This window comes from Prionailurus viverrinus, chromosome B4 (assembly GCF_022837055.1).
Source record: "Prionailurus viverrinus isolate Anna chromosome B4, UM_Priviv_1.0, whole genome shotgun sequence".
Lineage (NCBI taxonomy): Eukaryota > Metazoa > Chordata > Mammalia > Carnivora > Felidae > Prionailurus > Prionailurus viverrinus.
This window is the reverse complement of record NC_062567.1, coordinates 133,419,237-133,442,779: the sequence shown is the minus strand read 5'-3', so window position 1 is coordinate 133,442,779 and position 23,543 is coordinate 133,419,237. Positions and strand designations below refer to the sequence as shown.

General features: G+C 58.1%; 1 protein-coding gene across 5 annotated transcripts; it reads right to left on the bottom strand.

The window, feature by feature from the left end:
* Positions 1 to 4,638: 4,638 nt before the first annotated feature.
* BIK (BCL2 interacting killer) lies at positions 4,639 to 22,560 on the bottom strand. Of its 5 annotated transcripts, none has more exons than XM_047867750.1 (5): positions 22,441 to 22,560; positions 8,120 to 8,260; positions 6,632 to 6,739; positions 5,789 to 5,906; positions 4,639 to 5,166 (listed from the first exon to the last, which is right to left on the bottom strand). In XM_047867750.1, the coding sequence occupies exons 2-5, from the start codon at positions 8,251 to 8,253 to the stop codon at positions 5,080 to 5,082; spliced, it is 447 nt and encodes a 148-aa protein (XP_047723706.1). In that variant the 5' UTR covers positions 8,254 to 8,260; positions 22,441 to 22,560; the 3' UTR covers positions 4,639 to 5,079. The 5 variants fall into 5 exon arrangements, with proteins under 5 accessions (XP_047723706.1, XP_047723709.1, XP_047723707.1 ...); XM_047867753.1 differs by lacking the exon at positions 22,441 to 22,560 and adding an exon at positions 21,826 to 22,292; XM_047867751.1 differs by lacking the exon at positions 22,441 to 22,560 and adding an exon at positions 18,959 to 20,069.
* Positions 22,561 to 23,543: the final 983 nt, after the last annotated feature.

Sequence of the window (23,543 nt, the reverse complement as noted above, 5' to 3'; positions counted from 1 at the left end):
GCCTCTGTGAAGTGGGCAGACACCGCCAGGCTGGCAGGTGGGCCTAGGGACTGCGGAGGCTTGGCCTGTTCCCCTGTGGGTGCCATGGGCATACTGGCATGGCCACGAGGCAGGCCGGTGCCACGCGGGCTCCTCCGCTGCCCTGGTAGCCCGTGGACACCCACCGCCAGAACCTTCGCGCTTTCGACACTGAATGCAAAGGGCTTCAAGACACAGTCGGCCTTGGCAGCCATTCTGTCCACCCCGTCACTCAGCAGTTGGGAGACCCGGGGCAACATTCGTTTGCTTACCCGACAGATAGTATTGAGTGCCTGCTGTATGCCTGTGAACGAGTGGCCCCTGCCCTGGTGGGGAAGAGGGTCCTTAGCGAGGCGGGAGGGGTCTGGGGAGGCTGGCCGGGGGCCCTGTTGCCTCCCCCACCCCCAGGCGTCCCTTCACACGGTGATCGCCAGGTGTCTACTGTGCGCCCGTGACCCAGCCTGCCACGGGCGATCCTCACTGAGCTTCCCCGCCGGCCCCACAGCGGGAGCAAAGTGCGGGTTCTCTGTGGACGCAGCTCCTGCGCTGATACTAAGGGGTAATCCTAAGCTTCTCGGTGGCTTTTTCATGGATCAGCGATAGCGGGAAAACATTGGTAAGAAACCGCCGCGTTTGTCTGGAAATGTTGCTGTTGTGTGGGCACGTGTCAAATCCTGGATAGGTTTCTCCTTTTGAATTCAGCAGTGTTTCTCAACAGGGGCCCCGTTGGCCTCTGGGTGGAACTGGACTGCATCGTGGGGGACTGTGGTGCACAACGTGGACAGCCGTCCCGGCTCCTGGCCGCTCCACGCCCACAGCACTTCTGGGCATCGTGACCCCCACACGCCCACGTGTGTCCGCAGCCCCAGAGAACCCCTGCAGATACCTGGCCTGAAGGTGACCGCTCTTTGGAGTTCAGTGACGAAGTAACTCTCTCTTAAAATTTTGTTGTGGAAATTTTCAAATATTCACAAAGAACCTTGCTATTATTTTTAAATAATTGCCAAGTCCGTTTGAACCCTCTTCACCGAGGGCTTCCCTCGCAGGCAGCCTTGGGAGACCAGGCTCTCCAGGCCAGGCTTTCGTTCTCTGGCCGTGCGGTAGGCGGAATGGTGCCGCAGACCCCGAGGAACGCGGTCCCACAGGAGGGAGCTGGAGAGGTGGGAGCTGAGACTTCCCACGCGGCAGGCCTCACTGCCTCTCTGGGCCACGGCCCTTCTCCTCGGGGGTCTGGGATGGCACTACCAGGTCCTTAGGTCCTCAGGTCCAAGCCAGAGGAGGGGGATGGAACAGCAGTCAAGGGACATATGGTCCTACCTTAAAGAAGTTTCCAGAAAGCTGGCAAGATCTCTGCCCCGTAGGGGGGGAACAGAAAGATGAAAGCAGGCAGTGTTCACCTCCACTGGGGGAGACCCGGGCCGGGCGGCCCCTCGCCCACCCTGCTCCCGCAGACTTGGAGTCTGGGTGAGTCACGAGGTGCGGGGAGTCATGGGGGAGCCCAGGGTCTGGGTGGTGGTGGAAATTGCGTCCGGCTCCTGGGCAGGATGCGGGTTGGTTCGCACCCCCTCCCCCACCCCGAGGAAAATACCCTGTGCCATAGCTGGTCCCACAGTGCCGGCCCACCCTGAGGCAGGAATCCCACCTGCCACCGCGTTCGGGTCCCTCACCACCAGAGACCCTTGGCCCGTTGGTCCTCCCGGCAGCTTGCCTCCCTCAGTCCACCGGGGGCCGGGGCCGCTTCCCTGCCTGGCGGGACCGGGTTTCCCTGGGCACCTTCTAAGAGAATCAGGTCTTGCTGCCTCACGTGCGGAAATACTGCCTGGACCCAGGGCCTTGATCAAAAGCCTCTGAAACCGCAAACAGGGGGCCCCTCGTGCCTCCACAGCCTCATCCCCTCCTCTGGGAAAGTACTTCCTGTCTCCCCAGGGGGTCAGGGTCCATGTCCACCCTGTGGCAGTGGGATCCTGTGGTCCCCTGGGACCTGCTGCAGAGGCCCAGGAGACAGGGGCATCACGCAGAGATGCTTCAAGAATCATGAGGCCCCTGGGGCGCCTGGGTGGCACAGTCGGTTAAGCGTCCGACTTCAGCCGGGTCACAATCTCGCGGTCCGTGAGTTCGAGCCCCGCGTCGGGCTCTGGGCTGATGGCTCGGAGCCTGGAGCTGTTTCCGATTCTGTGTCTCCCTCTCTCTCTGCCCCTCCCCCGTTCATGCTCTGTCTCTCTCTGTCCCAAAAATAAATAAACGTTGGAAAAAAAAAAAAAATCATGAGGCCCCTGGGCGACCACGCAGTCTGCCCCCTGCCGGGGAGGGACGGGCCTCCGGTCCTGCCTTTTGGCGGTTGTTGGGAGAGTGACTTCCAGTAACACTGTTGCTCAGCGTCTGTCTGCAGCTCGTGCAAGTTGCCACGTGGATGAACCAGACTGGGTTTGGCTGCGCCCCCTTCCCCGTCTGTGGGCCTCAACCTCGGCGTCTTACTGCCCGGACCGGCTCACGTTGGTGGTCAGAGGAGCCCAATTGGATCAGGGATTGGCGGATCCTGGTGCCACTTTGGTCGAGCCTCCTCCTTCTCTGGGCCTCGGTTTCCCCACCTGGAAGGGTGGGCTTTCTTGAGGAGACAAGTAAAGTGCTGGCTCCAGACGGCCACAGCTGCGCCGGCTCGGGGGGTCGAGAGGCCGCCACCTCGCGTGGGGGCGCAGACGCTGGGGCCAGCTCATCAAGGCCCGGGGTTGGCAAGAACGGAGTAGACACTGGCCGCGGCCACCTCCCTCGTGCTCGGGAGGGTCTCCCCGGCCTGGGGCCTTTGTACGTGCTGCTCCCAGTAGCTGGGTGACCCTTCCCCTCTCGTCTTCGCCACAGCCAGCGTCTCCAGACGGGCCTGGTCTTCCGTGGCTCGTCCACCCCGGCCCCGCCATCTTCTCAGTCCTTTCCCGCCTTCAGAACACAGCCCACAGGTCTTAGCTCATCTGCGTGTGCTTTTTTTCCTCCCAAAAAACAATGGGAGATTTGAGGGACTAGGTATTCACACCCCCAGGACCTGTGCCCAAGCCTAGCACAGCAGGGGCTCCTCCGATGCCCATGGGTGCAAATATCACAAACCCTAGAATGCTGGCGAAGGGGTCCCCAAATTCCCGCAGGGAGGAGCCACTGCATCAGCTATACCCGAGGGCTCCATAAACAGCAGTTCCTTTCCCTCCTCTCTCTGAAGAACCCCAAACTCCTGGAGAAGCCACGGGCACCCCTGGCCACATCTAACATCTAAGCTGGGTACGTGGTTGGGTGGGCAATTCTGTCCCCACAGTTTAGGGGAGAGCAAGCTGGCGGTCACAGAAGACTTCTTAGAAGAGGTGCCTCTAGGGGCACCTGGGTGGTCAGTCGGTTAAGCGTCCAACTTTGGCTCAGGCCTGATCTCATGGTTCGTGAGTTCAAGCCCCGCGTCGGGCTCTGGGCTGACGGCTCGGAGCTTGGAGCCTGTTTCAGATTCTGTGTCTCCCTCTCTCTCTCCAAAAATAAATAAAAACATTTTAAAAATGCAAAAAAAAAAAAAAAAAAAAAAAAGGTGCCTCTAGAACGGGTCTAGCCACGGCCTGACCTACCGATTGTACAGTGGATCCCCAGGGCCTTAGGGTCAGGGCACCCACACAGGGCAAGCCCTGGGTCACTCCCAGGTCTCCAAGCCCAGTGGTGCCTGCCTGGGGATGGAGTGTTCTTTGGGTGGAGCGAGGGGTCAGGATGGAACATTCCCAGCGAGGACCTGGGAACTGGGGGATTCTGGGCCTGCCCTGTGAAGCCTGGGGAGGGCCTGACATAGCCCCACGGGACAACTGACACAGGAGAAGGAGGTGAAATCAGGCCTCAAGGCTGTGAAGGGCCAGACCTTACAGAGCTGCAGCCTGGGAGGCCCAGTGGTGGCTGGGAGGGTCCCTTCAGTTGTGAGGGTGGGAGGGGGCAGCTGGAGTGGGCAGGACCTGACCAGCCTGGCTGGAGGGTGGGGCGCAGCACGGCTCTGGGGTTGAATGGAGGGCAGGGAAGGCTCCCCAAGCCTAGGCCCTGGAGGGGACAGCAAGGGGAGGCTGGCGAAGATGGGGGGCTGAGGGGCTGGAGGCAAGTGGCTCACCCCAGCCCAGCGTTGGCATCTGAGATCGGGGACTGTGGGTGGAGGTGCAGGGAGTCAGAGCACAAGTTCTGGGAGGAGGGCCTGGCGGTCTAGAAAGAGCACTAGGCCTAGGCCTGGGGCAGTCTGAGCCCGCACGGTGGGAAGCCTGGCCCTGGTGCCCCTTCTCCCCCGCCCCCGCACCTATGTGAGTAGCCCCACAGGCTACACGGCCAAACACGGGGAGGGTAGGCAGCCCAATTATAAGAGACTGACAGCCCAAAGGAAATAATCCCTAACGGTAGGTTTCAGGCACCAGGCAGGGCAGAGGAGTAAACCTGACCGTGTTGGGCCTAACTCTGACAGCAGGTGCAGGAAAGAGCCTGCAGGCTGTGTGATCACGCGCAGGTGGCTGGGCGCCCGCCCCGCCCTTTCTCCGCCCGCTCCCCTTGCCCCCCCTTACCCACCTTGACTCTCCCGCGCGGCGCAAGAGGAGCCCATGCTGCAGACCCCAGAGAGGACCAGAGAGCAGCTGGAAACCAACATTTTATTGAGCTCTCCTACCCCTCCCAAATCTATTCCAGCAGATTCTTTGCTGCGGGCATCACAGACACGGGGGTGCGGCCAGCACTCCCCCCGTTGCCCGCCGTGTGACCGGCCTGCCAGAGGAAGGACCGGCCACTGCGCGGTGTGGGGCCCGGAGAGCAGGCCCAGCCAGGCCTTGGCGCGGGCAGTTACCCAGTAACGACCCCAGAGGTATAATGAATTCATCTCTCTTACAAAAAGAAAAAGAAAAAACTAGTATGAAACCTCAGTAGTGTCCCAGCACTCAGAGTTTAAATATAAAAAAAAAAAAAAGGGATCATCAGAAAACAGTTAAAAAGACAACAAAACCAACTGAGGCCACCTCCAGGGTGGTGGTCAGGGGGGGCGAGGCCAGCCCCGCCCCCGTGCTGAGCAGCAGGGGACAGTCACTGGAGGAGGTGGAGCCCCCAGCCCAGCAGCAACACCAGCAGCAGCAGGGACAGCGCCAGCCCGCGCCCCGAGTTGGGGGACACCTGTGGGACGAAGGGGGAGGGGGAGAGAGGTGAGGACCTCCAGCCTGGAACAGGGGTGCCCATTCCACAACGCCTCCTACGCCGGCTCCGCGGACACGGGGATGAGCCCCGCGTGGTGGACGTCGGGTGGGAAGAACGAGTCAGGGAAGGTGGGGGACACAGGAGCGCCCCGCTCCGAACGGGACAGGTCTGGGCCGAGGTGGCCAGAGAGAGAGCACAGGTGGGGTGGGGCAAAGGCCCCCGAGGACAGGGCAGAGGAGGAGAAGCCAGGCCACCCGGGCTGCCAGTCTGCTGGGGACTCGGGCCCTGCAGGAAGGAGGAGAGGGGAGGAGAGGTGCTCAGGGGGAGGAGGCGCCTGCTGGGCAGAGGAGGGAGGAACCAGTCACGGCTGCCCAACGAAGCAAGAGGGCAGGCGGGGAAGCCGGCAAACACGCTCCTGAATTCGAGCATGGAGTCCTCAAAGCCAGAGGCCTCCGGGACCGGGCACGAGTAGCGAAGAGGAGAAGCAGGCGAGACAAGACAACAGGGCGTCAGTGGGGTCTGTGGCGCCCCGAGAGGACATGCCCCAGGGAGCGTGTCACCACGTGCAGGAGGGGAAGAAGTCAAGGTCACGAGATCTTACCCTGCTCCTGAGGGTCAGGAAGCCCCAGATCCGTATGTTCTCCCTGAGGTTGGCCAGACCATCCAGGAGACTTCTGAGAACACCTCTCAGGCCCGTCTGGTTGTAGGTGAAGGCCAGGCTGGGAGACAAATGGGAGGGGAGGCGGGGCCATTACTGCAGGAACAGGGACAGAGACGGCCTTCATCTCAGGGCACCCCTGTGGGGAGCAGAGGGCCTCGTCCCCTCGCGTCCACCGCCAGCCTATCCCCCTTGGCTCCATGGATGAGGGCCTCTCTCCATGGGCGGTTTCTGGGCCTAAAATTCATCCAGTTTCCTGTTTCCTTCCCCCGCCCCCCCAGGCCACTGGGGGTTTGGTCTGGTTTCTGGAGCTGGGCCTGTGGAAAATGCTCCTCTGCCCGCAGGCCCAAGGAGGCAGGTCCAGGGGAGCACGTCCTCCGTCCAGAGGATCTTTGTTGTGATGGAGGCTCAGGCTCGCCAACGGAAGGCTGCCTCTCTGGGGACCAAGAAGAAACCACTCTCACTCTGGTGTCAAACACCCCCACCTTGAGAAATTCTGGGAGGTTCTGAGAACCCACAGAGATGCTGGCAGATCGTGAAGGCACAGCGTGCTCAGGACAGATGCCTCCGCGCAGGACGCACGGACAGCTCCCGCCGAGCACACTCGGCATTCCCCGTCTGCACGTGAGGTCAAGGCCCTTTTGGAAACATCTGGCCTCAGCTCGATGAGGAAGCAGAGAAGGGCACTTGGGTTCCGCTCGTCTGGTGCCCGGGAGCAGGGGCTGCGGGCTCGGGGCTGCCTGGGAGGGGAGCGGTTTCCTCCCAGGGCCTGGGGGCGCCGCTCACCTGTACACGGCCATCCCGGGCAGCTCGCCAACGCGGGGCATCATCCACCTCACCTCCATCTCGTCCCCGATGAAGGCCAGCCGCATGGCCACATCGTCGGGGCTGTTGCTGTAGGGAGGGCACGGGGAATAGGGGTGTGGTTGTGCACTGACCCCACACACCCAGGCCCACCAGGCACCGGGCCCGGGTTCTTGGGAGGCCAGGGGCAACAGAGCGAGGTGTGGGAGCAGAGAACCTGTCAGTGAGAAAAAGCCAGCGAGGCCCCGTCCGCAGGTGCATTCCCTGACGTGCAGGCCCCTCGAGAGAGGGCAGGGAGCCATTTAGCGCCTGCGTGAACAGCGGGTTGCCCCCCCACCCCGTTCCAGCCTCCCCCTCCCCTCCAAGGGTAACTCAAGGTTGGAGAGACCACCCAGCGGGGGCTAGGCAGGTTGGGGCTCTGAGCCCCCTGGATCACTGGGACTGGCTTCCTATGAAGCCTCGACTTACCCTCCTCCTGGTGGGAGGGGTTCTAGGACCTGCTCCCTGCTTCCCAATCCTCAAACCTCCTGGTGTCCTCACTCCTTTCAGAAAGGAGGGGCTCCCGGGCCCCTGCGCTCACTGATTGGAATCGCGGATGGAAAGAGGTGCCCGCGCTCACACCTGATCTCCAAATCCGACACCTTCCGGGCAGTGGGCCGGCTTCAGCCCTGCTCTCGGGGGTCTGCCCGCACACTCCATCTGGGAATTTCCAGGCAGACAGGCCTCCCAGCGGATCCGGCTCAGCCCCGGCCACCTGCCCAAGTTTCCCCGGGGTCCGTGCTCTCTTATTCCAGCGGTGCTGAAAGGTCGGATGGAGGGTTGAGGGCCCACCTCTATCCCAATACCCTGTGGGACCTCAGCAAAACACTGCCCCAGGCAGAACGACCCCTGTTGCCATCTACGGGTGGAGCAGGGACAGAAGAGGAAGCAGGTTTTCGGGTCCCTCCAGCTCTAAAATCCCAACCAGCCCCAGTGCCCAGGTCCAGGGCCTAATAGAGATTAAGAGAATCAATCCTGAGGCCTAAGGCAGAAGAGAACCATCCAGAAGCCAGGGGCTGATCCTGGGAAGACCCCTCCTTTGCCGCCCTAACAGGAGCCATGTGGGAAGTCGCCTCAGGCTCCATCTTGATTTTCTAAAATGTGGAACCAACTCAGAAGGCCGTGAAGAGGCGATCGTGGTCACTGAGGGCCAGGAGACACCCGGCCCTAAAGCCACAGGTCTAAGCCATTTTGGTAGCAGTGCCGAGACCCGTCCTGGGAATATGCTGGATGCTGAGGGCCTCTGTGGGCTGGTTATCAGAGCAGAGCTGCCGGGCCCAGGGCAAGGCCTCCACGACCACACCTAGGGAATTTCTGCTCTGGAGCCCTGCCTAGGGAGCCCGCAAGGCCTGCTCTTCTAACCATATCCTGAAAGTCACTGACCAGAAATGGGGGGTGGGGTGGGGCTCCCAGAGGGTTACTGGGACCTACCTGTTAGGGGAGGGCCCAGGATCATAGTACTCCACGAGATCGGTCATGCCAGGAACGTCCAGAACTTCCGGGCCATGCTCCTGCAGGAAGGTGCTCAAAAAGACGTTCCTGGAGAGGGGTCCTGCGTGAGACATTTCTTCTCTGGGGGAGAGAGACACTGACTGAGTCCTGGTGCGTCTAAGCCAACCGGGACTCTCCCGTCCTCACTTTCCCAGCATGCCTTGCAGTTGGTGGGGAGCACATAACCCAGTTCCGGTCAACAGGGCCTCAGAAGTCTGACGCGGGAGTTGAAAGGGAGCGGCCTCAGCCAGGGCGGCTCTTCCCCCTCCTTGCTGCCTTCAACACAGGAGTGAAGGCTGGAGCGGCAGCAGCCATTTTATGACCCCAGGGTGTTGAACATTAAGGATACCCAGCGTGCCAAGAATATGCAGAGGAGACAGGGACAGAGCCCGGCTCTCTGATGGCATGATCCAACACTCGCAAAAACACAAGCTACAGCCAGCCCAGCTGTGGAAGAAAAATAAAACCCAGGGCACACGGGTGGCTCAGTCTGTTGAGCGTCTGACTCTTAATTTCGGCTCCTGGTTTCAGCTCAGGTCATGATCTCACAGTTGGTGAGTTCGAGCCCCACGTCGGGCTCTGTGCGGACGGTGGAGAGCCTGCTTCAGATTCTGTCTCCCTTTTGCTCTGCCCCTCCCCCACTCATTCTCTCTCTGTCTCTCTCCCTCTCAAAATAAACATTAAAAATTTAAAAAAAAAAGGTCTTAAAAGAAAAAGAAAACTCAACACGTTCAAATCACCATTCACATATTTAGCACTCCTAGTCCAATTGTGGACTCCCAAGTCGTCGCCGGTGATAGTTAGGTAGGATTCTGTGACCCGATTCACCACAATTTACCCCACACTGTACCGAACAGCCGTAGGTCCAGAATATGATGAAGGATGTGGACCCAAAGGACCAGAGTTCAAATCCCAGCTGTGTCACTTAGTAGGTGTGATGCTGCGGGAACGGGCACCAATTGTTATGACCTTTGCACTTCAACCCACTGTCTTACGATAACGGCCTGGGCTTTACGATTTTTTCTGATTCTTCACGTTAGCCTGCCCTGAGTTGACAGAACCTTCTCGTCATCTCGTTGGATCCCTAACCTTCAAGGCAGGTATTTAGTAAGAGGGCACTGGCGGCTTAGAAAAGTTCAGGATTAAGCCAAGAAGAGAGAGAGTGAAGCCTCACTGCTCCCCAGGTCCAGGGTGGACAATGTTCATCCCTGAAGCGGATCCCGCACGCGGGGACCCTCCGGGGACACCGGGTCTACGCCAGAGTGCGCACACATCTTGCTTTCAGCATTAAAGGGTGATGACTGGAAACACAAAGACAGGACACAGGTTCACAGGAGCAGAGAAGAGAGTTTGGGTCCTCCAGGTGTGGAAGGGCGAGTCTAGACAGGTTATTCTCAACACAGCATCCAAAACGCGGTCAGATTTGGGCGCGCTGTGATGTCATCAAGGGCGCAGACAGGTATTTGAGATTTGAGGGGCTGGGGCACTCTGGCCTTTGGGAAAGGACACCACACAAGAACAGCATCGTTCCAGAGAGACTAGATGCCCAGAATTGGCCTCAAGAGGGCTGCTTCGGTTTCCTAAAGGGAAGCCAGTAGGCTCACGTCTGTTCCAGATGAAAGCCCAGCTTCAAAGGCAGCTGTAGCAGGAGCGAGGGCTGGAGAAATCAGACGTGTAAACACAGCCACAACGGCCACAAAGAGCCCGTGGCCTGACATATGTCACCGCACCTGTCAGGGCAGCACCATCCCCTGTGGGCTGAAAGGAGCCGTCGGGTCAGACCTGGTGGGGGGGGGTGGGGGGGGGTGCAGGGGTGCTACCACCTGCTGAGGGCACCTGCAGGCCTGAGACCCAGCGACTCCCTCCCACACCATCAGGCCAGCACGCCCCCAACAGGGAGGGTCAGGTGGCATTTCTAAAAACCCAAAACGTTGCTGCCAGCAACCTAGCAGCACGGGCACCGTTCTGAGTGCATAATCCTTATTCAGCTGTTCCAGGGAACGCTAGGTAGCAGTTAAAAGCTACGAGGTGTGGGGCACTTGGCTGGCTCAGTCTCTGGGGCATGACTCTTGATACTGGGGTCATGAGTTCAAGCCTGACGCTGGGCATAGAGCGGACTTTAAAAAAAAGAAAGAGGAGCACCTGGGCGGCTCGGCCGGTGAAGCGTCCGACTCGCGGTTTCCGCTCAGGTCATGATCTCACGGTTCGTGGGATGGAGCCGGGCGTCGGATGGGCTCTGTGCTGGCCGTGCAGAGCCCGCTTGGGATTCTCTCTCCCTCTCCCTTTCTCTCTGTGCCTCCCCTGCTCGAGCTTTCTTTCAAAATGAACAAACATTAAGGAAAAAAAGAACTCACCAGTGAAATCATTTAGACTGCTGAAATAATAAAAGACACAGAATATTCAAGCCACGGAACAAAATGCGATCATTTCAAGAGGAGCAGAGAAAGACGATTTCTAGCAGATATGAAATGAACTTTCACGTAGGAAACAAAGAGAATCACCTCTTGGAATCACGGAAGAGTTTCAAGGTTGCCAGATACAAGATCAACACGCAAAAACCAACAGCAACAAGGCAACCAGAAAATACAGTAGCAAATAAATCTGTATTTGCAGACATAGAAGCTTGCAGTCAGGAATGAATCTGATTAAAAAAAAAATAATGTTTATTTCTGAAGGAGAGACAGAACACGAGTGGGGGATGGGCACAGAGAGAGGGAGACACAGAATCCGAAGCAGGCTCCAGGCTCTGAGCTGTCAGCACAGAGCCCGATGAGGGGCTCGAACCCACGAACCGCAAGATCATTACCTGAGCTGAAGTCAGACGCTTAACCGACTGAGCCGCCCAGGCACCCCTTCCCTGTATCTTTTTTTTTTTTCAATGTTTTTATTTATTTTTGACACAGGGAGAGACAGAGCATGAGCCAGGGAGGGGCAGAGAGAGAGGGAGACACAGAATCCGAAGCAGCCTCCAGGCTCTGAGCTGTCAGCATAGAGCCTGACACGGGGCTCAACCCCACAAACCGCGAGATCATGACCTGAGTTGAAGTTGGACGCTTAACCCACGGAGCCACCCAAGCGCCCCAGGAATGAATCTGATTTTTTTAAACATGACTGGGGCGCCCGGATGGCTCAGTCGGTTGAGCATCCAACTTTGGCTCGGATCATGATCTCGCGATCCGTGAGTTCGAGCCCCGCGTCAAGCTCTGTGCTGACAGCTCAGAGCCTGCTTCAGATTCTGTGTGTCTGCCCCTCCCCTACTCACTCACTTTCTCTCTCTCAAATAAAAATTTTAAAAATCTTAACTTTTTTTCTCAACGTTTATTTATTTTTGGGACAGAGAGAGACAGAGCATGAACGGGGGAGGGGCAGAGAGAGAGGGAGACACAGAATCGGACACAGGCTCCAGGCTCCGAGCCATCAGCCCAGAGCCTGACGCGGGGCTCGAACTCACGGACTGCGAGATCGTGACCTGGCTGAAGTCAGATGCTTAACCGACTGCGCCACCCAGGCGCCCCTAAAAAATTTTAAATCCTTAAAGCTTTTATGGAGAAAAATGTAAGGGGCACCTGGGTGGTTCAACTGCTTAAGTGTCTGACTCTTGGTTCAGCTCAGGCCATGAACTTGCTATTTGTGGGTTCAAGCCCCACACTGGGCTCTGTGCTGACAGTGCACAGCCTGCTTGGAATTCTCTCTCCCCCTCTCCCGCTCACTCACTCTGTCTCTCAAAATAAACTTTTAAAAACATTTTTTAAAAGAAAAACGTATCAAACTTCAGCAAAGGGCATGAAGGACCCGGAGAGAGACAACTCTCACAGCTGAGCTATTTTAACACCGCACAGAGTCTGAGGACTGAGTACACCCTTCGGCTTGCACTCGGGGTGGGGGGGGGGGGCATTTAAGGAATTGGGACCAGGGCCTCTGGCTGCCCCCAGGCCCCAGGGAGCTTGGTGTCTATGCAAATGGCAATCCCCCAAGAAAAGCAGCCCCAGCCCTCATTTGCATCCGCCCCCAGCAGCCCTCACCCTCAACACCACACCCCAGCAAGGGGCCTGCTCTCTCCCCAGAGGCTGCGGTGTGCTCCTATGGAAAGCCCTGCCTCCCCGCAGCCAAGGGGCCACTACGGGACTTCGGTGGGTGGGCACGTAGCCTGAGCCTCCCCTTCATCCACTGTCCCAGCATCCATCTGCCTCCAGCAGACCCTCCCAGGATCCCTGGGCACCAAATGGGAATGGGGCCCCCGAGCCCTGCAGGAGCATGTGCCTGACCAGGGACAGTGACCACGAGCACCCCAGCTGGCGGGGGCGGGGCGGGTGGGTAGGGGGGAGGCGGAGGCCTGCGTCTCACTAGCTCCAGGGCTGGGTGTGCGGTGGGGTGGGACGGCCCCAGCAGACTGAACTGTTTGGGGGCAGGGTCTACACTGTCCCCTCCTAAGGGTCCCCCGAACCCACCAGACTGACCTCCAGTCTGAGCTGACCGGGGACAGACACCGGGGACAGGCTCCCCTCTCCAGGTCTGTGCTTGCTCCCTGGAGCTAAGCTTCCAGCATGGGACCCTCTGGACAGGTGGGGGGAGTCTTGGGTGAACCTCCTAACCCAAGTGCTCACTTGCTCGGGCAAGGCCTTCAGTTTCCTCATCTATCAGTTGGGGATGAATGACCCCAAACTAATAGGGTTCATTTTCCAGGCAAGCAGCAGCACAAACTGCCTACGATAATCCAGACTGATGTCTGAGCACCTACTTCTGTCCGGCCCCGACTTGGCCCTGACTTAAGCCCTGTGCAAGGATTCTCATGAAATGCTCACCCAGCCAGGCCTGGGTGGGCCTTAGGGCTATTAGATCTGAGGGGGAGAAATCAGAGTGTGGTCAGGGAGGTGGGAGCCAAGGTCCCTGAAGCAGTCCCACCGCCCCAGGGGAGCCCAGAGCTGGCCACCTCCCGCCCGGCTCTTCTGTAGATGCCCAGCCGGCCTCCAGTCTCCACCAGAATCTCTCCAATCTGATCTCCGTGCAGCAGCCTCAGATCTGACCCGGCCACCGCTCCACTCGGCTCCCCAGTCCCCTCGGGAGCTGTGGCACGTGGCTATCAGGGCCCTCTCTTCTCCCCCTGGCCACCTCGCCGGCCCCAGCACTGCCAATCCAACCTTGGCCAAGGTTGCCACACACTTAAGACCACGTGCTTCTGTGAACCACGCTCTGCCGAGAGCTCAGCCCCCGGCACTGCCTTCCTAGGTCCTCTGAGCCAGGCTAGGGGGGCGCTCAGGGAGCTCAGGCAGCCCCTGTCCCTGGTCCCTTCTATCTCCAACCGACCACACTGAGTTGCTGTTTCTTCCTCTTTGGGGGTTTAGAGCATGGACTCTCTGTGCCTCCAGCTTCTTCCCCTTCTAGATGAGGATACTTGGGGCGCCTGGGTGGCTCAGCCGGTTAAGCCTCCGACTCCAGCTCAGGTCATGGTCTCGTGGTTCGTGGGTTCAAGCTCCGCGTCAGGCTCTGTGCTGACAGCTTCAGATTCTGTGTGTGTGTGTGTGTGTGTGTGTGTGTGTGTGTGTGTGTGTGTCTGACCCTCCCTCGCTCATGCTCTGTCTCTCTCAAACTAAATAAAACATTTAAAAAAATTTTTTAATAAAAAAATAACAACCGAGAAATTAGAGAGTAATGTTAATGTCCCGACACCAACACCAACACCAACACCACGTAAGGTGACAAACCGGGCGCTTGCCATCGTCACTGATCTCTGGCTTCCGGCACACGGCACAGAGCACGTTTGTCAAATGACCAAACAAAGGCCGTTACTGAGGTCACTGGTGGCCCAGGGGCCTGGACTGCTCTTAAGCATCTATTTTTCTTCCAGCAGATTTGCAAAAAGGCAGGCGCACCTAGCCATGCGTCCCCACCCAGGCTGCAGCCCACACGCTCACCCTCCTACACATTCCGTGGAAACACCAGCCAGGAGCGCTCTTTTACTGGCAGAGCTGGGGATGCCAATCTCGCCTCTGGGCAGAAGAGTGCAGCCCACACAGCCACAAGGACACCTGCGGGGCTTGGGAGATGGTGAGGGGCGGGCTCTGGACCCAGCAGCCTGCGGTTTCCTGAGTCTCCCCAAGCCCAGCCTTGCCATGTGTCCCTGCATGCCTTGGAACAGGTGGCCACACCCCTGGAGCCCCATCAATTCCCACAGGTCACTGGAGTCCTGGGTACGGGGCCAGTGGCTGCGGGGTGGACCCAGCCGAGAAACCCTGGGTCCTCAGTTCAGTATTTTTCCATCGGGGCTTCCCACCCACACCTGACCCAATCCCCAGCCCTGCCGCTGCCCACGACGGGGGTGGGGTCCTGGTTTACAGAGCACCCAGCGCTCAAAGCATCAGGTGCTCGCTCAAGCATTAAAGCCCTGACCTCAGCCGAGACAGACCCAGGTTCCTTCCAGTCCCAGTTCTGCCACCGCTGTGTGACCAGGACCAGTCACCTGATACTGAGCCTAGCTCCGAGAGGGCTCTTCTGCATGGAAATAGCACAGCCTCCAGAGCAAAGAGTGAGATTAACAGATACAGCTGTTGCCCCCTTTCTGCTCCGCAGCAGGGGCTCCAAAGCTGGTTAAGGAATCAACAAACCCAGGAGAGTGGGAGATTAGTATCCACCAAAGTAGCAAGTGCACAGAGCCTTTGGTTTCTAGGACTGTTCCTGTACGGACCCCTGCATGTACCCAGCAGCCTTGAAAAACATAAGCAACCAACCTGTGAGCGCTGACGTGCCAGGATCTTGAAAGCACATGGCTACATGCACACAGCAGGGAACAGAACAGCTCGTAACTGTAACTGTATTGCCCAGCGTGTGTAAACAATAAAGGACATAAACAGACAAACACTTCTATCTGTACAGATCATCTCCTGAAAGAGGCAAGGAGATTAGTGAAGAGGGGAAGGGGTCGCTCTGGGACAGAGCAGGGGCGGGGAAGGGGACTGAATCTTTTTAACTGTACGCTTTTGTGTTCTCGAACCTTTACTATCACCCACGTGCTGTGATCGCAGATTCAAAAAATAAAGCAAAAACTGTTCTGGGGTTAACAGCTGGAATTTTTCTGAAATGGAAATAATCTGTCTTAAAGGTCTATTTCAGGAATCAAGTCGCCAACCCACCCTCCCCACCTGGTGGGGGAAGTCTGGCCTCCAGCCTCCACCCTTAGGAACCTGCAGATGCCCAAAACCGCTCCTCTGAGGCAGGCAGGGCTCACTTCCCTTGAGTGATGGAGAAATTAACTGGGGGGGGGGGGGGGGGGGGGACAGGGAGCAGCGAGAGAAAAAGGAGAGAGAAGGAAAGAGGCAGAAAGGGGTTTCAGGTAGAAAGACAAGTTGGAAATTCACCCCTGGAGGGTTGTGGGAGTTGTTCGGTGATCTGGAAAGTGGCAGCTTGGGATGGGCCCCGGGAGCCACAGCCCTGCAGCCCTCCACCCCCGGAACCCCAGCGCAGATGCTGGCCTGACCCACTTGAACCCAGGTGGCCCATCTCGGCTTGGCCTCCGTGGCCTCGGGCAAGGACTGTCCTCTCTGGGCCTGCTGCTAAGGGCTCTCGGGGATCTCATGTTCTTCTTTTGTGCAGCTGCTGAGCCCAGCCTCCCTCAGGAGGAGGTGTCTGCCCCACTTCACCGACGGGGGGATCAGGAAGGTTGAGAACGGAAATTCAGAGCCTCTCGGCCACCCAATCATGCTCCCCACCCCCGGGCTCCAAAAATACATCGGCCTAGAAAAAGGAAGGCAGCTTTGACAATTACGAGAAAAAAAAAGCCTTGCTGGGGCCTGAAACGCCAGGTAAGTTTCCCCACTGAACAGTGACGCAACGGACATGCTGGGGCCGTGTGTAGAGCCCAGTCACGGCCCGATACATCGTTGAGCATCGTGCCTTCTGAGCACATGAGCGGGGAGCCTGGCATGACGGCGAATGTAAGCCACGCGTGTGCAGTGTTCAGCATCAGGCACTTTACAGGCCTGACCCCTCCGGGAGGGAGAGGAACATCACCCACCACTCAGATGAGGTTTAGAACTGGGAAGGGCTTGTCCCGCACCCGAGGCGAGGGCGGGAGCTGCATTAAACCTGGCCTCCAACTCGAGACACTTGCTTGGCCCCTGCAGCCGGCTTAGGTCAAAGTCCGGCGGGAGTCTGCTCAGGCTTGATTCAGCTCCAGGTCCCCGGAGCCCCAAGCTGGGCCCGATTCATCAGTACGCTCAGGAATGTTTGCTAGAGGAAACGATGCAAAACCAGTGCATCATTCCCCCCCCCCCCACCCCCGCCATCCCATCCACACCCGGTCAGGTCGGCCACCACGAAAATGGAAAGAGGTGGGTCGGCGTAGCAACAGGGAAAGAAGTCATGGCAAGATGAGGATCCTCTGTGATGCATTTATGCAAATACCCACGTCTCACTGCTTCTGTTCATTACCTATGCACAGGGACACTGTGCCACGGGGCACTCGGCTGCTGAGCCACCTGGGTCCTAGTCCAGCTTGGCCGTTTGGCTTTGGACAAGTTCCTTAGCCCCTCTGGACCCCTAATTCCGCGTTTGGAAAACAGGCCTGGGGGAGATTTTCTTTTATGTCCTTTCCTGCTCAAGCAGCTATGAAGACACTCTAACCTAGAGGAAGTACAACACAAGAATTCTCTTGGCGACTGATTTTGCAATTGGCTTTACCCCAGTTTGCTGTGCTCTGGATGTTTGTGCCCACTCCCAAGTTCATATGTTGAAAACCTAATGCAGAGGGTGACAGTATCGGGAGGCGGGGTCTTTGAGAGGCAATTAGATCAGGCAGGCTCCACTAATGGGATGAGTGCTCTTTTTTTCATGTTTACTTATTTATTTCGAGAGAGAGCTCGAACATGCACCAATTGGGGGGGGGGGGGGGAGCACAGAGAGAGAATCCCCAGCAAGCTCAATCCTGTTAGCATGGGGCTCGAACCCAGGAACCAAGAGATCATGACCTGAGCTGAAATCTGGAGTGGGATGCTTTCGACTTCATGTCAGGTCATGATCTCACAGTTTGTGAGTTCAAGCCCCACATCGGGCTCTGTGCTGACAGCTCAGAGCCTGCTTCGGATTCTGTGTCTGTCCCTCTTTCTCTGTCCCACCCCAGTTGTGCTATCTCAAATATTTAAAAAAAAAAAAAAAAAAAAAAGTCGGACGCTTAACCGACGACAGAGCCACCCCGGCACCCCAGGATCAGTGTTCTTCTAAAAGAGGCCCAGGAAAGCTCCCTTCCGGTCCCCCAGTCCCCCACTCAAGGATACAGGAAATCTGTGGCACCCTGACCTTGGATTTCCAGTCTCCAGAACCGTGAGAAATAAATTTGTGGTTTATAAACTACCCAGGCTGTGGTGTTTTGTTATAATACACAGTTCAACAGAGTGAACAGAAAGCAGGTGTGGAAACAGGGCAAGGAGAATCCAAGGGATCCCAAAGTCCTCCTTGGTATCCAAAAGGGGACCCAAGCGGATCTCTGTGCTTTTCCATCACCATTAGAAAGGACAGGGTGGGGCGCTTGGGTGGCGCAGTCGGTTAAGCGTCCGACTTCAGCCAGGTCACGATCTCGCGGTCCATGAGTTCGAGCCCCGCGTCGGGCTCTGGGCTGATGGCTCGGAGCCTGGAGCCTGTTTCCGATTCTGTATCTCCCTCTCTCTCTGCCCCTCCCCCGTTCATGCTCTGTCTCTCTCTGTCCCAAAAATAAATAAACGTTGAAAAAAAAAAATTAAAAAAAAAAAAAAAAAGAAAGGACAGGGTGCCAAGATACTACCTGGGCCTGCAGTTTTCAAGTTTAAAAAGCATGTATTCAGAATGAGTTCTGGCGGCGGTGGGGGTGCCTGGCTGGATCGGTCAGTGGAGCATGTGACTCTCGATCTGGGGGTTGTGAGTTCAAGCCCCACGCTGGGTGTAGAGATTACTTAAAATATAAAATCTTTTTTAAAAATAAAAATAAAATCTTTAGGGGTTCCTGAGTGGCTCAGTCTAAGCATTGGCTTTGATGACCTCACCGTTGAGGAGTTCGAACCCTGCATTGGGCTCCAGCTGCCTCCTTCTGATCCTTGGTCTTTCTCTCTGCCCCTCCCCTGCTCTCTCTTGCTCTCAAAATATAAACATGAAAAATAAATAAACAAATAAAATCATTAAAGAAGCATTAACTAATTACAATAAGTTCTTACCATGTGTTTAAAAGGAGTCAAAGACAGTGCCCTGCTAGGCCCGAGGTCTGAAGGGCCCAGGGAGAGAGACACAGCCCTCAGGGATCCTTTCTTCCAGAGTTTTGGGTGTTCCCTCAGTGTAGAGGAGTTTTAATTACTCCCCGAATCCTGGTCAGTAGTTTTAGGGATTCCCATTTCCTCCCTAGAACAAAGTCCTCAGGTCCCCAGAGGCCAGCCACCCTGGCCCTTTTGAACCCTCAACCTGACCTTCTGGCCTCCTTCTGCCTCCCCAGGCTGGCATGGCCAGGGGCGGGGGGGGGGGCAGGGAGGATGCCTGCTGCTTCTTTCAGACCCAGCCCAGAGCCCACTTCCTCTCTGCCCTCCCCAAGACAGAATTAACTGCCCCTCATCTGAGTTATCCCAGCACCTTGGGCAAACAGACCTGGATTGGGCACCTAGCCCATTGATAGTCTCATTAAATGTTTACCTGTCTGTCTGCCCCAGTTCAGAGCAGGGACCTAGTGAACAGGGACAATGAGGGGGCAGGGGAGGCAGGTAATAGACTGTAAAACCGATCGAGGGACAGATCACAGGGACAGGCAATTCCTGGCTAGGAGACCCTCACCTTTTGAGAGCCCAGTAGGAAGGGCAGTTGTCGAGAAGGAGGCGGAGGCTGCGTGCATTGTATACAGTCAGTGCTCCCTAATGAGAAACCGTCACGAACCTGGGACCCGGGGCCCGGGAGAGGTGCATACCATGCTAACCACCTCCCAGTCAGAGCTGGGATTTTCCTGATGCGTCACTGTCTGCGTATGGGCAGTCCGGCAGATCCGTGCCCTCCCCTTCTGAACTCTGCCTCTTCTGAGCTCCAAGCCACAGGCACACAAGTGCCAACCTGGGGTGGGGGTGGGGGGGCAGGAACTCGCCAGCCTAAAACTTCATGTCACAGTGACGCCCCCCCCCCAAGTAGCCAGACGGGTTGCTCTTGGCTATTAAGCTTGCACTTTCCTCTCAGTCCGGGTGACAAGGTACCTTCTCCCACCTCCAGAAAAACAGGTTTACCGTGCGCTGCCCGGCAAGGCCCGGTGGGTGTTTTGTATTGTCACATCCTAATATTGACACTACGAAAATCAGCTGCCCACCCAGCCCCGGCCTCGCTCCCGCCGGCCTCGGTGCCAACAAGGAACTGGGGGCCGTGGCCTTATTTGCTTACATTCTGTATGTCTCCCAGGGCCTGGCCCCGGCCAACCAGCGGCAGGACAAAAAGTTGAGGGAGTGGCTGCCTGTGTCCACTCCGGACCCGCTGCAGGCTTCCTGGCCGCGACCCACAATAAAACCCGAGCGTGCCGGGAACTTCCTTGAAACCTCTTGGAATTGTTCTGAGCAGGGAGAACAAACAGCCGGACTCTCGTGGGATCCACTAGGTTGGAGGCAAGGGGAAGCAAGAAGCCATTAATTGTCTACAAACTTAATAGGGTTCGCTAAAAACAGGATGCTTTCCAGGGAGAGGGGAAAATACCTCGGGGTCAGCTTCAAGGCTCACCAGCGGATGGAGCCATCCCCCAGCAGCCCCTTCCATATGTTAGAGGGCCGATCGGAAGAGAACTGAACTGGGCTGACACTGCTCGCTGGTTTCTTTGCAGCTCCGTGAACCCAGCTTTCATACCCACCTAATAGCACTTAAGATACGGGGGCGCCTGGGTGGCTCAGTGGGTGAAGCCCACTTCGGCTCAGGTCATGATCGCGCAGTTCGTGAGTTCGAGCCCCGCGTCGGGCTCTGTGCTGACAGCTCGGAGCCTGGAGCCCGCTTTGGATTCTGTGTCTCCCTCTCTCTCTGTCCCTCCCCCGCTCATGCTCGCTCTCAAAACCGAATAAACGTTAAAAAAAAAAAAAAACTTAGGATATTAACACGCATACAACCCTCCATCCAGCTTCTTCCCAGCATGCCCAGGCTGTGAGTTGCTGGGGATACTCCACTAAGGGTGACATTTGGTCCTCCTGTTCTCATGGAGCTGCAGCCCAGGGTCACTAAGCACAAAAGGGTAGCACAATCTCTTTAGTGTCCCGAGAAAATGTAAACTGGGGTCCTTGCTCAGAGGCACTGGCAGAAAGAGAGGAAGGGCTGCACCTTTGATGAGGTAATCAGGAAAGACTGCTCAGAGGAGGCAGCATGGAACCGAGATAGGGAAGAGATGACGAGTCTGATACCCACATGCCCCTAGAGACTGCGCTAAGTCTATCATCACTCCTTTTCTTTCAGGCCTCTCGCCATCCCATAGAGAGAGGGCCTCACAGGATCCCTGGTGCTTGCAGAAACATCCTTGCCGAGGTGGTTCCCACCAAAAAAAAGAGGGGGAAAAAAGTCACCTGGCAGCCATCTTAGAAGGTTGATGAAACAGGTTTCTTGCCCAGAGGGCGTTCTGAGGCCCTGGCTGAAAGCCCACACCCTGGAAGCCAGTCTCCCCAGATGCTTTAGACACTTTAAACCAAAAACAGGCAAAAATAAACTTGTACCGCGTAAAGTTGGTAAAGCTCAAGCGGCCACAGCCAAAGCCATCAGTGACAGCCCAGTGACCTTGAGGTTAAAATGGTGGGAAATCCCCCAAATCCTGGAGCGGGAAGGCAAGAGGGGCGGCACCAGCCAGGTGCTGAAGCTGGGATCCAGACCCGGCTACAGCCTCAGACGGACCATTTAAAGAGCCAGTGCAAAACCACACTAGTAAACTCCTACGATGCGCCACTCCGAAGAATCACCCCAAAGGCATGCCCAAGATAAGTAGAAATAAGGTTGGAGTGTTCACTCTAAGGGAGGCCACTGACAGCCACCATCACTTGGGTGGGCGTTCCCCACACCTGGTGGGGAGCCTCGCAGACCCATTTCACAGAACGGGCAAACTGAGGCTCAGAAGGCCGAGGGGCCCGTCTAAGACAGACACCGTTGGAAAGTGGCCGGGTGGAGAGATCTGGCGGGGCTTCCAGACAACGGCTCTGGGCTTTCTGGCTTGGCGGCTTGCAGGCCGCCTCCTGGAACCAACTCTCCATGCGCAAACGAGGCCAGCACAGAGCTCCCCTGTGCGCCCCCCTCCTCGCGCGGGAAGGAGAAAGCTGATAAGCCTCCCTTCCTGGGGAGCTGGAGCGCAGCTCGAAGAAGACCCGCTCCAGGGCCCGGCCACGGTAGGCGCTGGGGAAAGTGTTACAACTGCAGCCGCAGCAACAACGTCCCGCCCCCGCCGCCCCCCCCCCCCCCCGGGGTGGCTCCTGCCAGCGAAAATTACAGTAACGATTAACGGTTTTACAAAGCGGTTTCGCGCCCAGGAGGCCGGGGCTCGTAGCGAAAGCGAACCAAGGCCGGCGCACCCCCCCACACACACACACACCAAGCGTCCCCGGCCTTGTTTTGGCCGCGCAGGGCTGGCGGCGGGACCCCTCCGGGCCACCGGCTGGACCGCGCCCGCGACCCCTCCAGCGGGTCTGCGGCGCCGGCGGGCGCACCTGTGCAGGCGGAGGGCAGGTGCCGGGCGGCGGCCGCGCCCCCGCTCCGCGCGCAGTTCCTGTTCCGGACTTCCCCGCGGCCACAATAAAGCCCTTCTCCGGCCCCTGGCAGGTGCGCGGCGACTCGGGGCGCCTCGGGGCGCCCCGGGTCCCGGCGGGGGCCAGCGCCCGACGCCATCTTCCCGGGGTGGACACCGGGCCGTGCGGCCGGGGGCTGGCGGTCCCGCGCTCCGGCCCTCCCGGTTCGCGGGCGGTGGGAGCCGGGCCCCGGGAGGCCGAGCCGGTGGGCGGTGCGGGGCGACGGGGTATCCGGCCCTCGGGGCGGGGCGCCCATTGCACGGAGGCGGAGACTGAGGCCCGCGCGGGCTGCGGCTGGTACAGTCGCCGGCGGGGGCCTGGAGACCCCGCCAGAGAGGGTGCGTTACGCAGCCAGCGTCCCGAAACGTCGCCCGAAAGTGACACACCGACAGCTGCCCGGGACGGAAAACCCTGGGCACAGGTCCCCCACCTTCCAGCCGCTCTCTGCGCGCTCACCTGCCGGGCTCGGGCTTGGCGCGGGGGCGCAGGGCAGAGGGGCTGGGGCCACAGCCGGGGGGCGGCAGGGCTCGGACTCACCTCGAGTCGGAGGTGGCGGTGGCGGCGGCGGCGATGGTGGCGGCGTCCGGAGCGCTCGGGCCGGGAAGCGTATTGTCTGCGGCCGCCGGCCGGCGCGCGAGCGTATAAACCGCCCGGCCCCGCCCCGGCCCGCCCCCGGGGCCGCCTCTCCCGGCGAGGAGCTCGGAACCCGGGACCCGGGTCCCAGTGGTAACAGAACTGCTACAAGTGTGATGTTTACTTGTTCGCTGCCTGCCCGCGGCCGTCTGCAAGCTTGTTTGGCGTGTGCGCGGGTTCCCCGCACGGCGGTGCGCACAGTGGGCCCCGGGGAGGATTCGTGGGCCGATCCGCTGGCTGAATTTGGGTGTTATGACCCAGGATCCTTACATGGATGGTCCCGCGTCGCCCTCCACGCAGTCCTAAGCGCTCGGTGCTGCTTTTTCGTGCCCATTTTACCGATGAGGAAACTGAGGGTTAGAGAGGACCACACGACTGGCTAAAGGGCAGTGGAAATCCTCAAATATACATGCTTTCTGTGCTAGCAGTTTCGGGAGTTGGGTTTTGTTTTGCTTCTCTCAATTTTCTTCATTGTGGTAAAATACACATAACAGAATTTGCCATATTGACCATTTTTAAGTGCACTGTTCAGTGGTATTAAATACATTCATAATCTCCAGCGATCGCCATCACCCATCTTGTAAAACAAGCTCTAGCCCCATTAAAAACTCCCCTTTCCTGGCTGGCTCGGTGGGCAGACCTAGGGACTCCTGCTCTCCGGGTCCACGGTTCGAGCGCCGCTCTGGGTACAGAGATTGCTTACCAAACAACAAACACTTCCCCATTCCCTCCTCCCCCAGGCTCTGGCACCCACTTGGAATTAGGTATTTTTGAACCTATTTCACAAATATGAAAACTAAGACCGGCAGAGAGAGCAGCAGCAGCATCCAAGGCTGGGCCTTCCCACCCCACACCTACCTGCACCATCGCGGCACCCCCCCCCCCCCCCATTCCCCTGCTGCCTTCCAAATGGGAGCAGCCGGCCCTGCCCTGGGGCTCCTGGGCTGGGGAGAAATGGGGGTGGGGGTGGGGCAAAGCCCCTACTGAGGGAGGAGAATGGGAAAGTT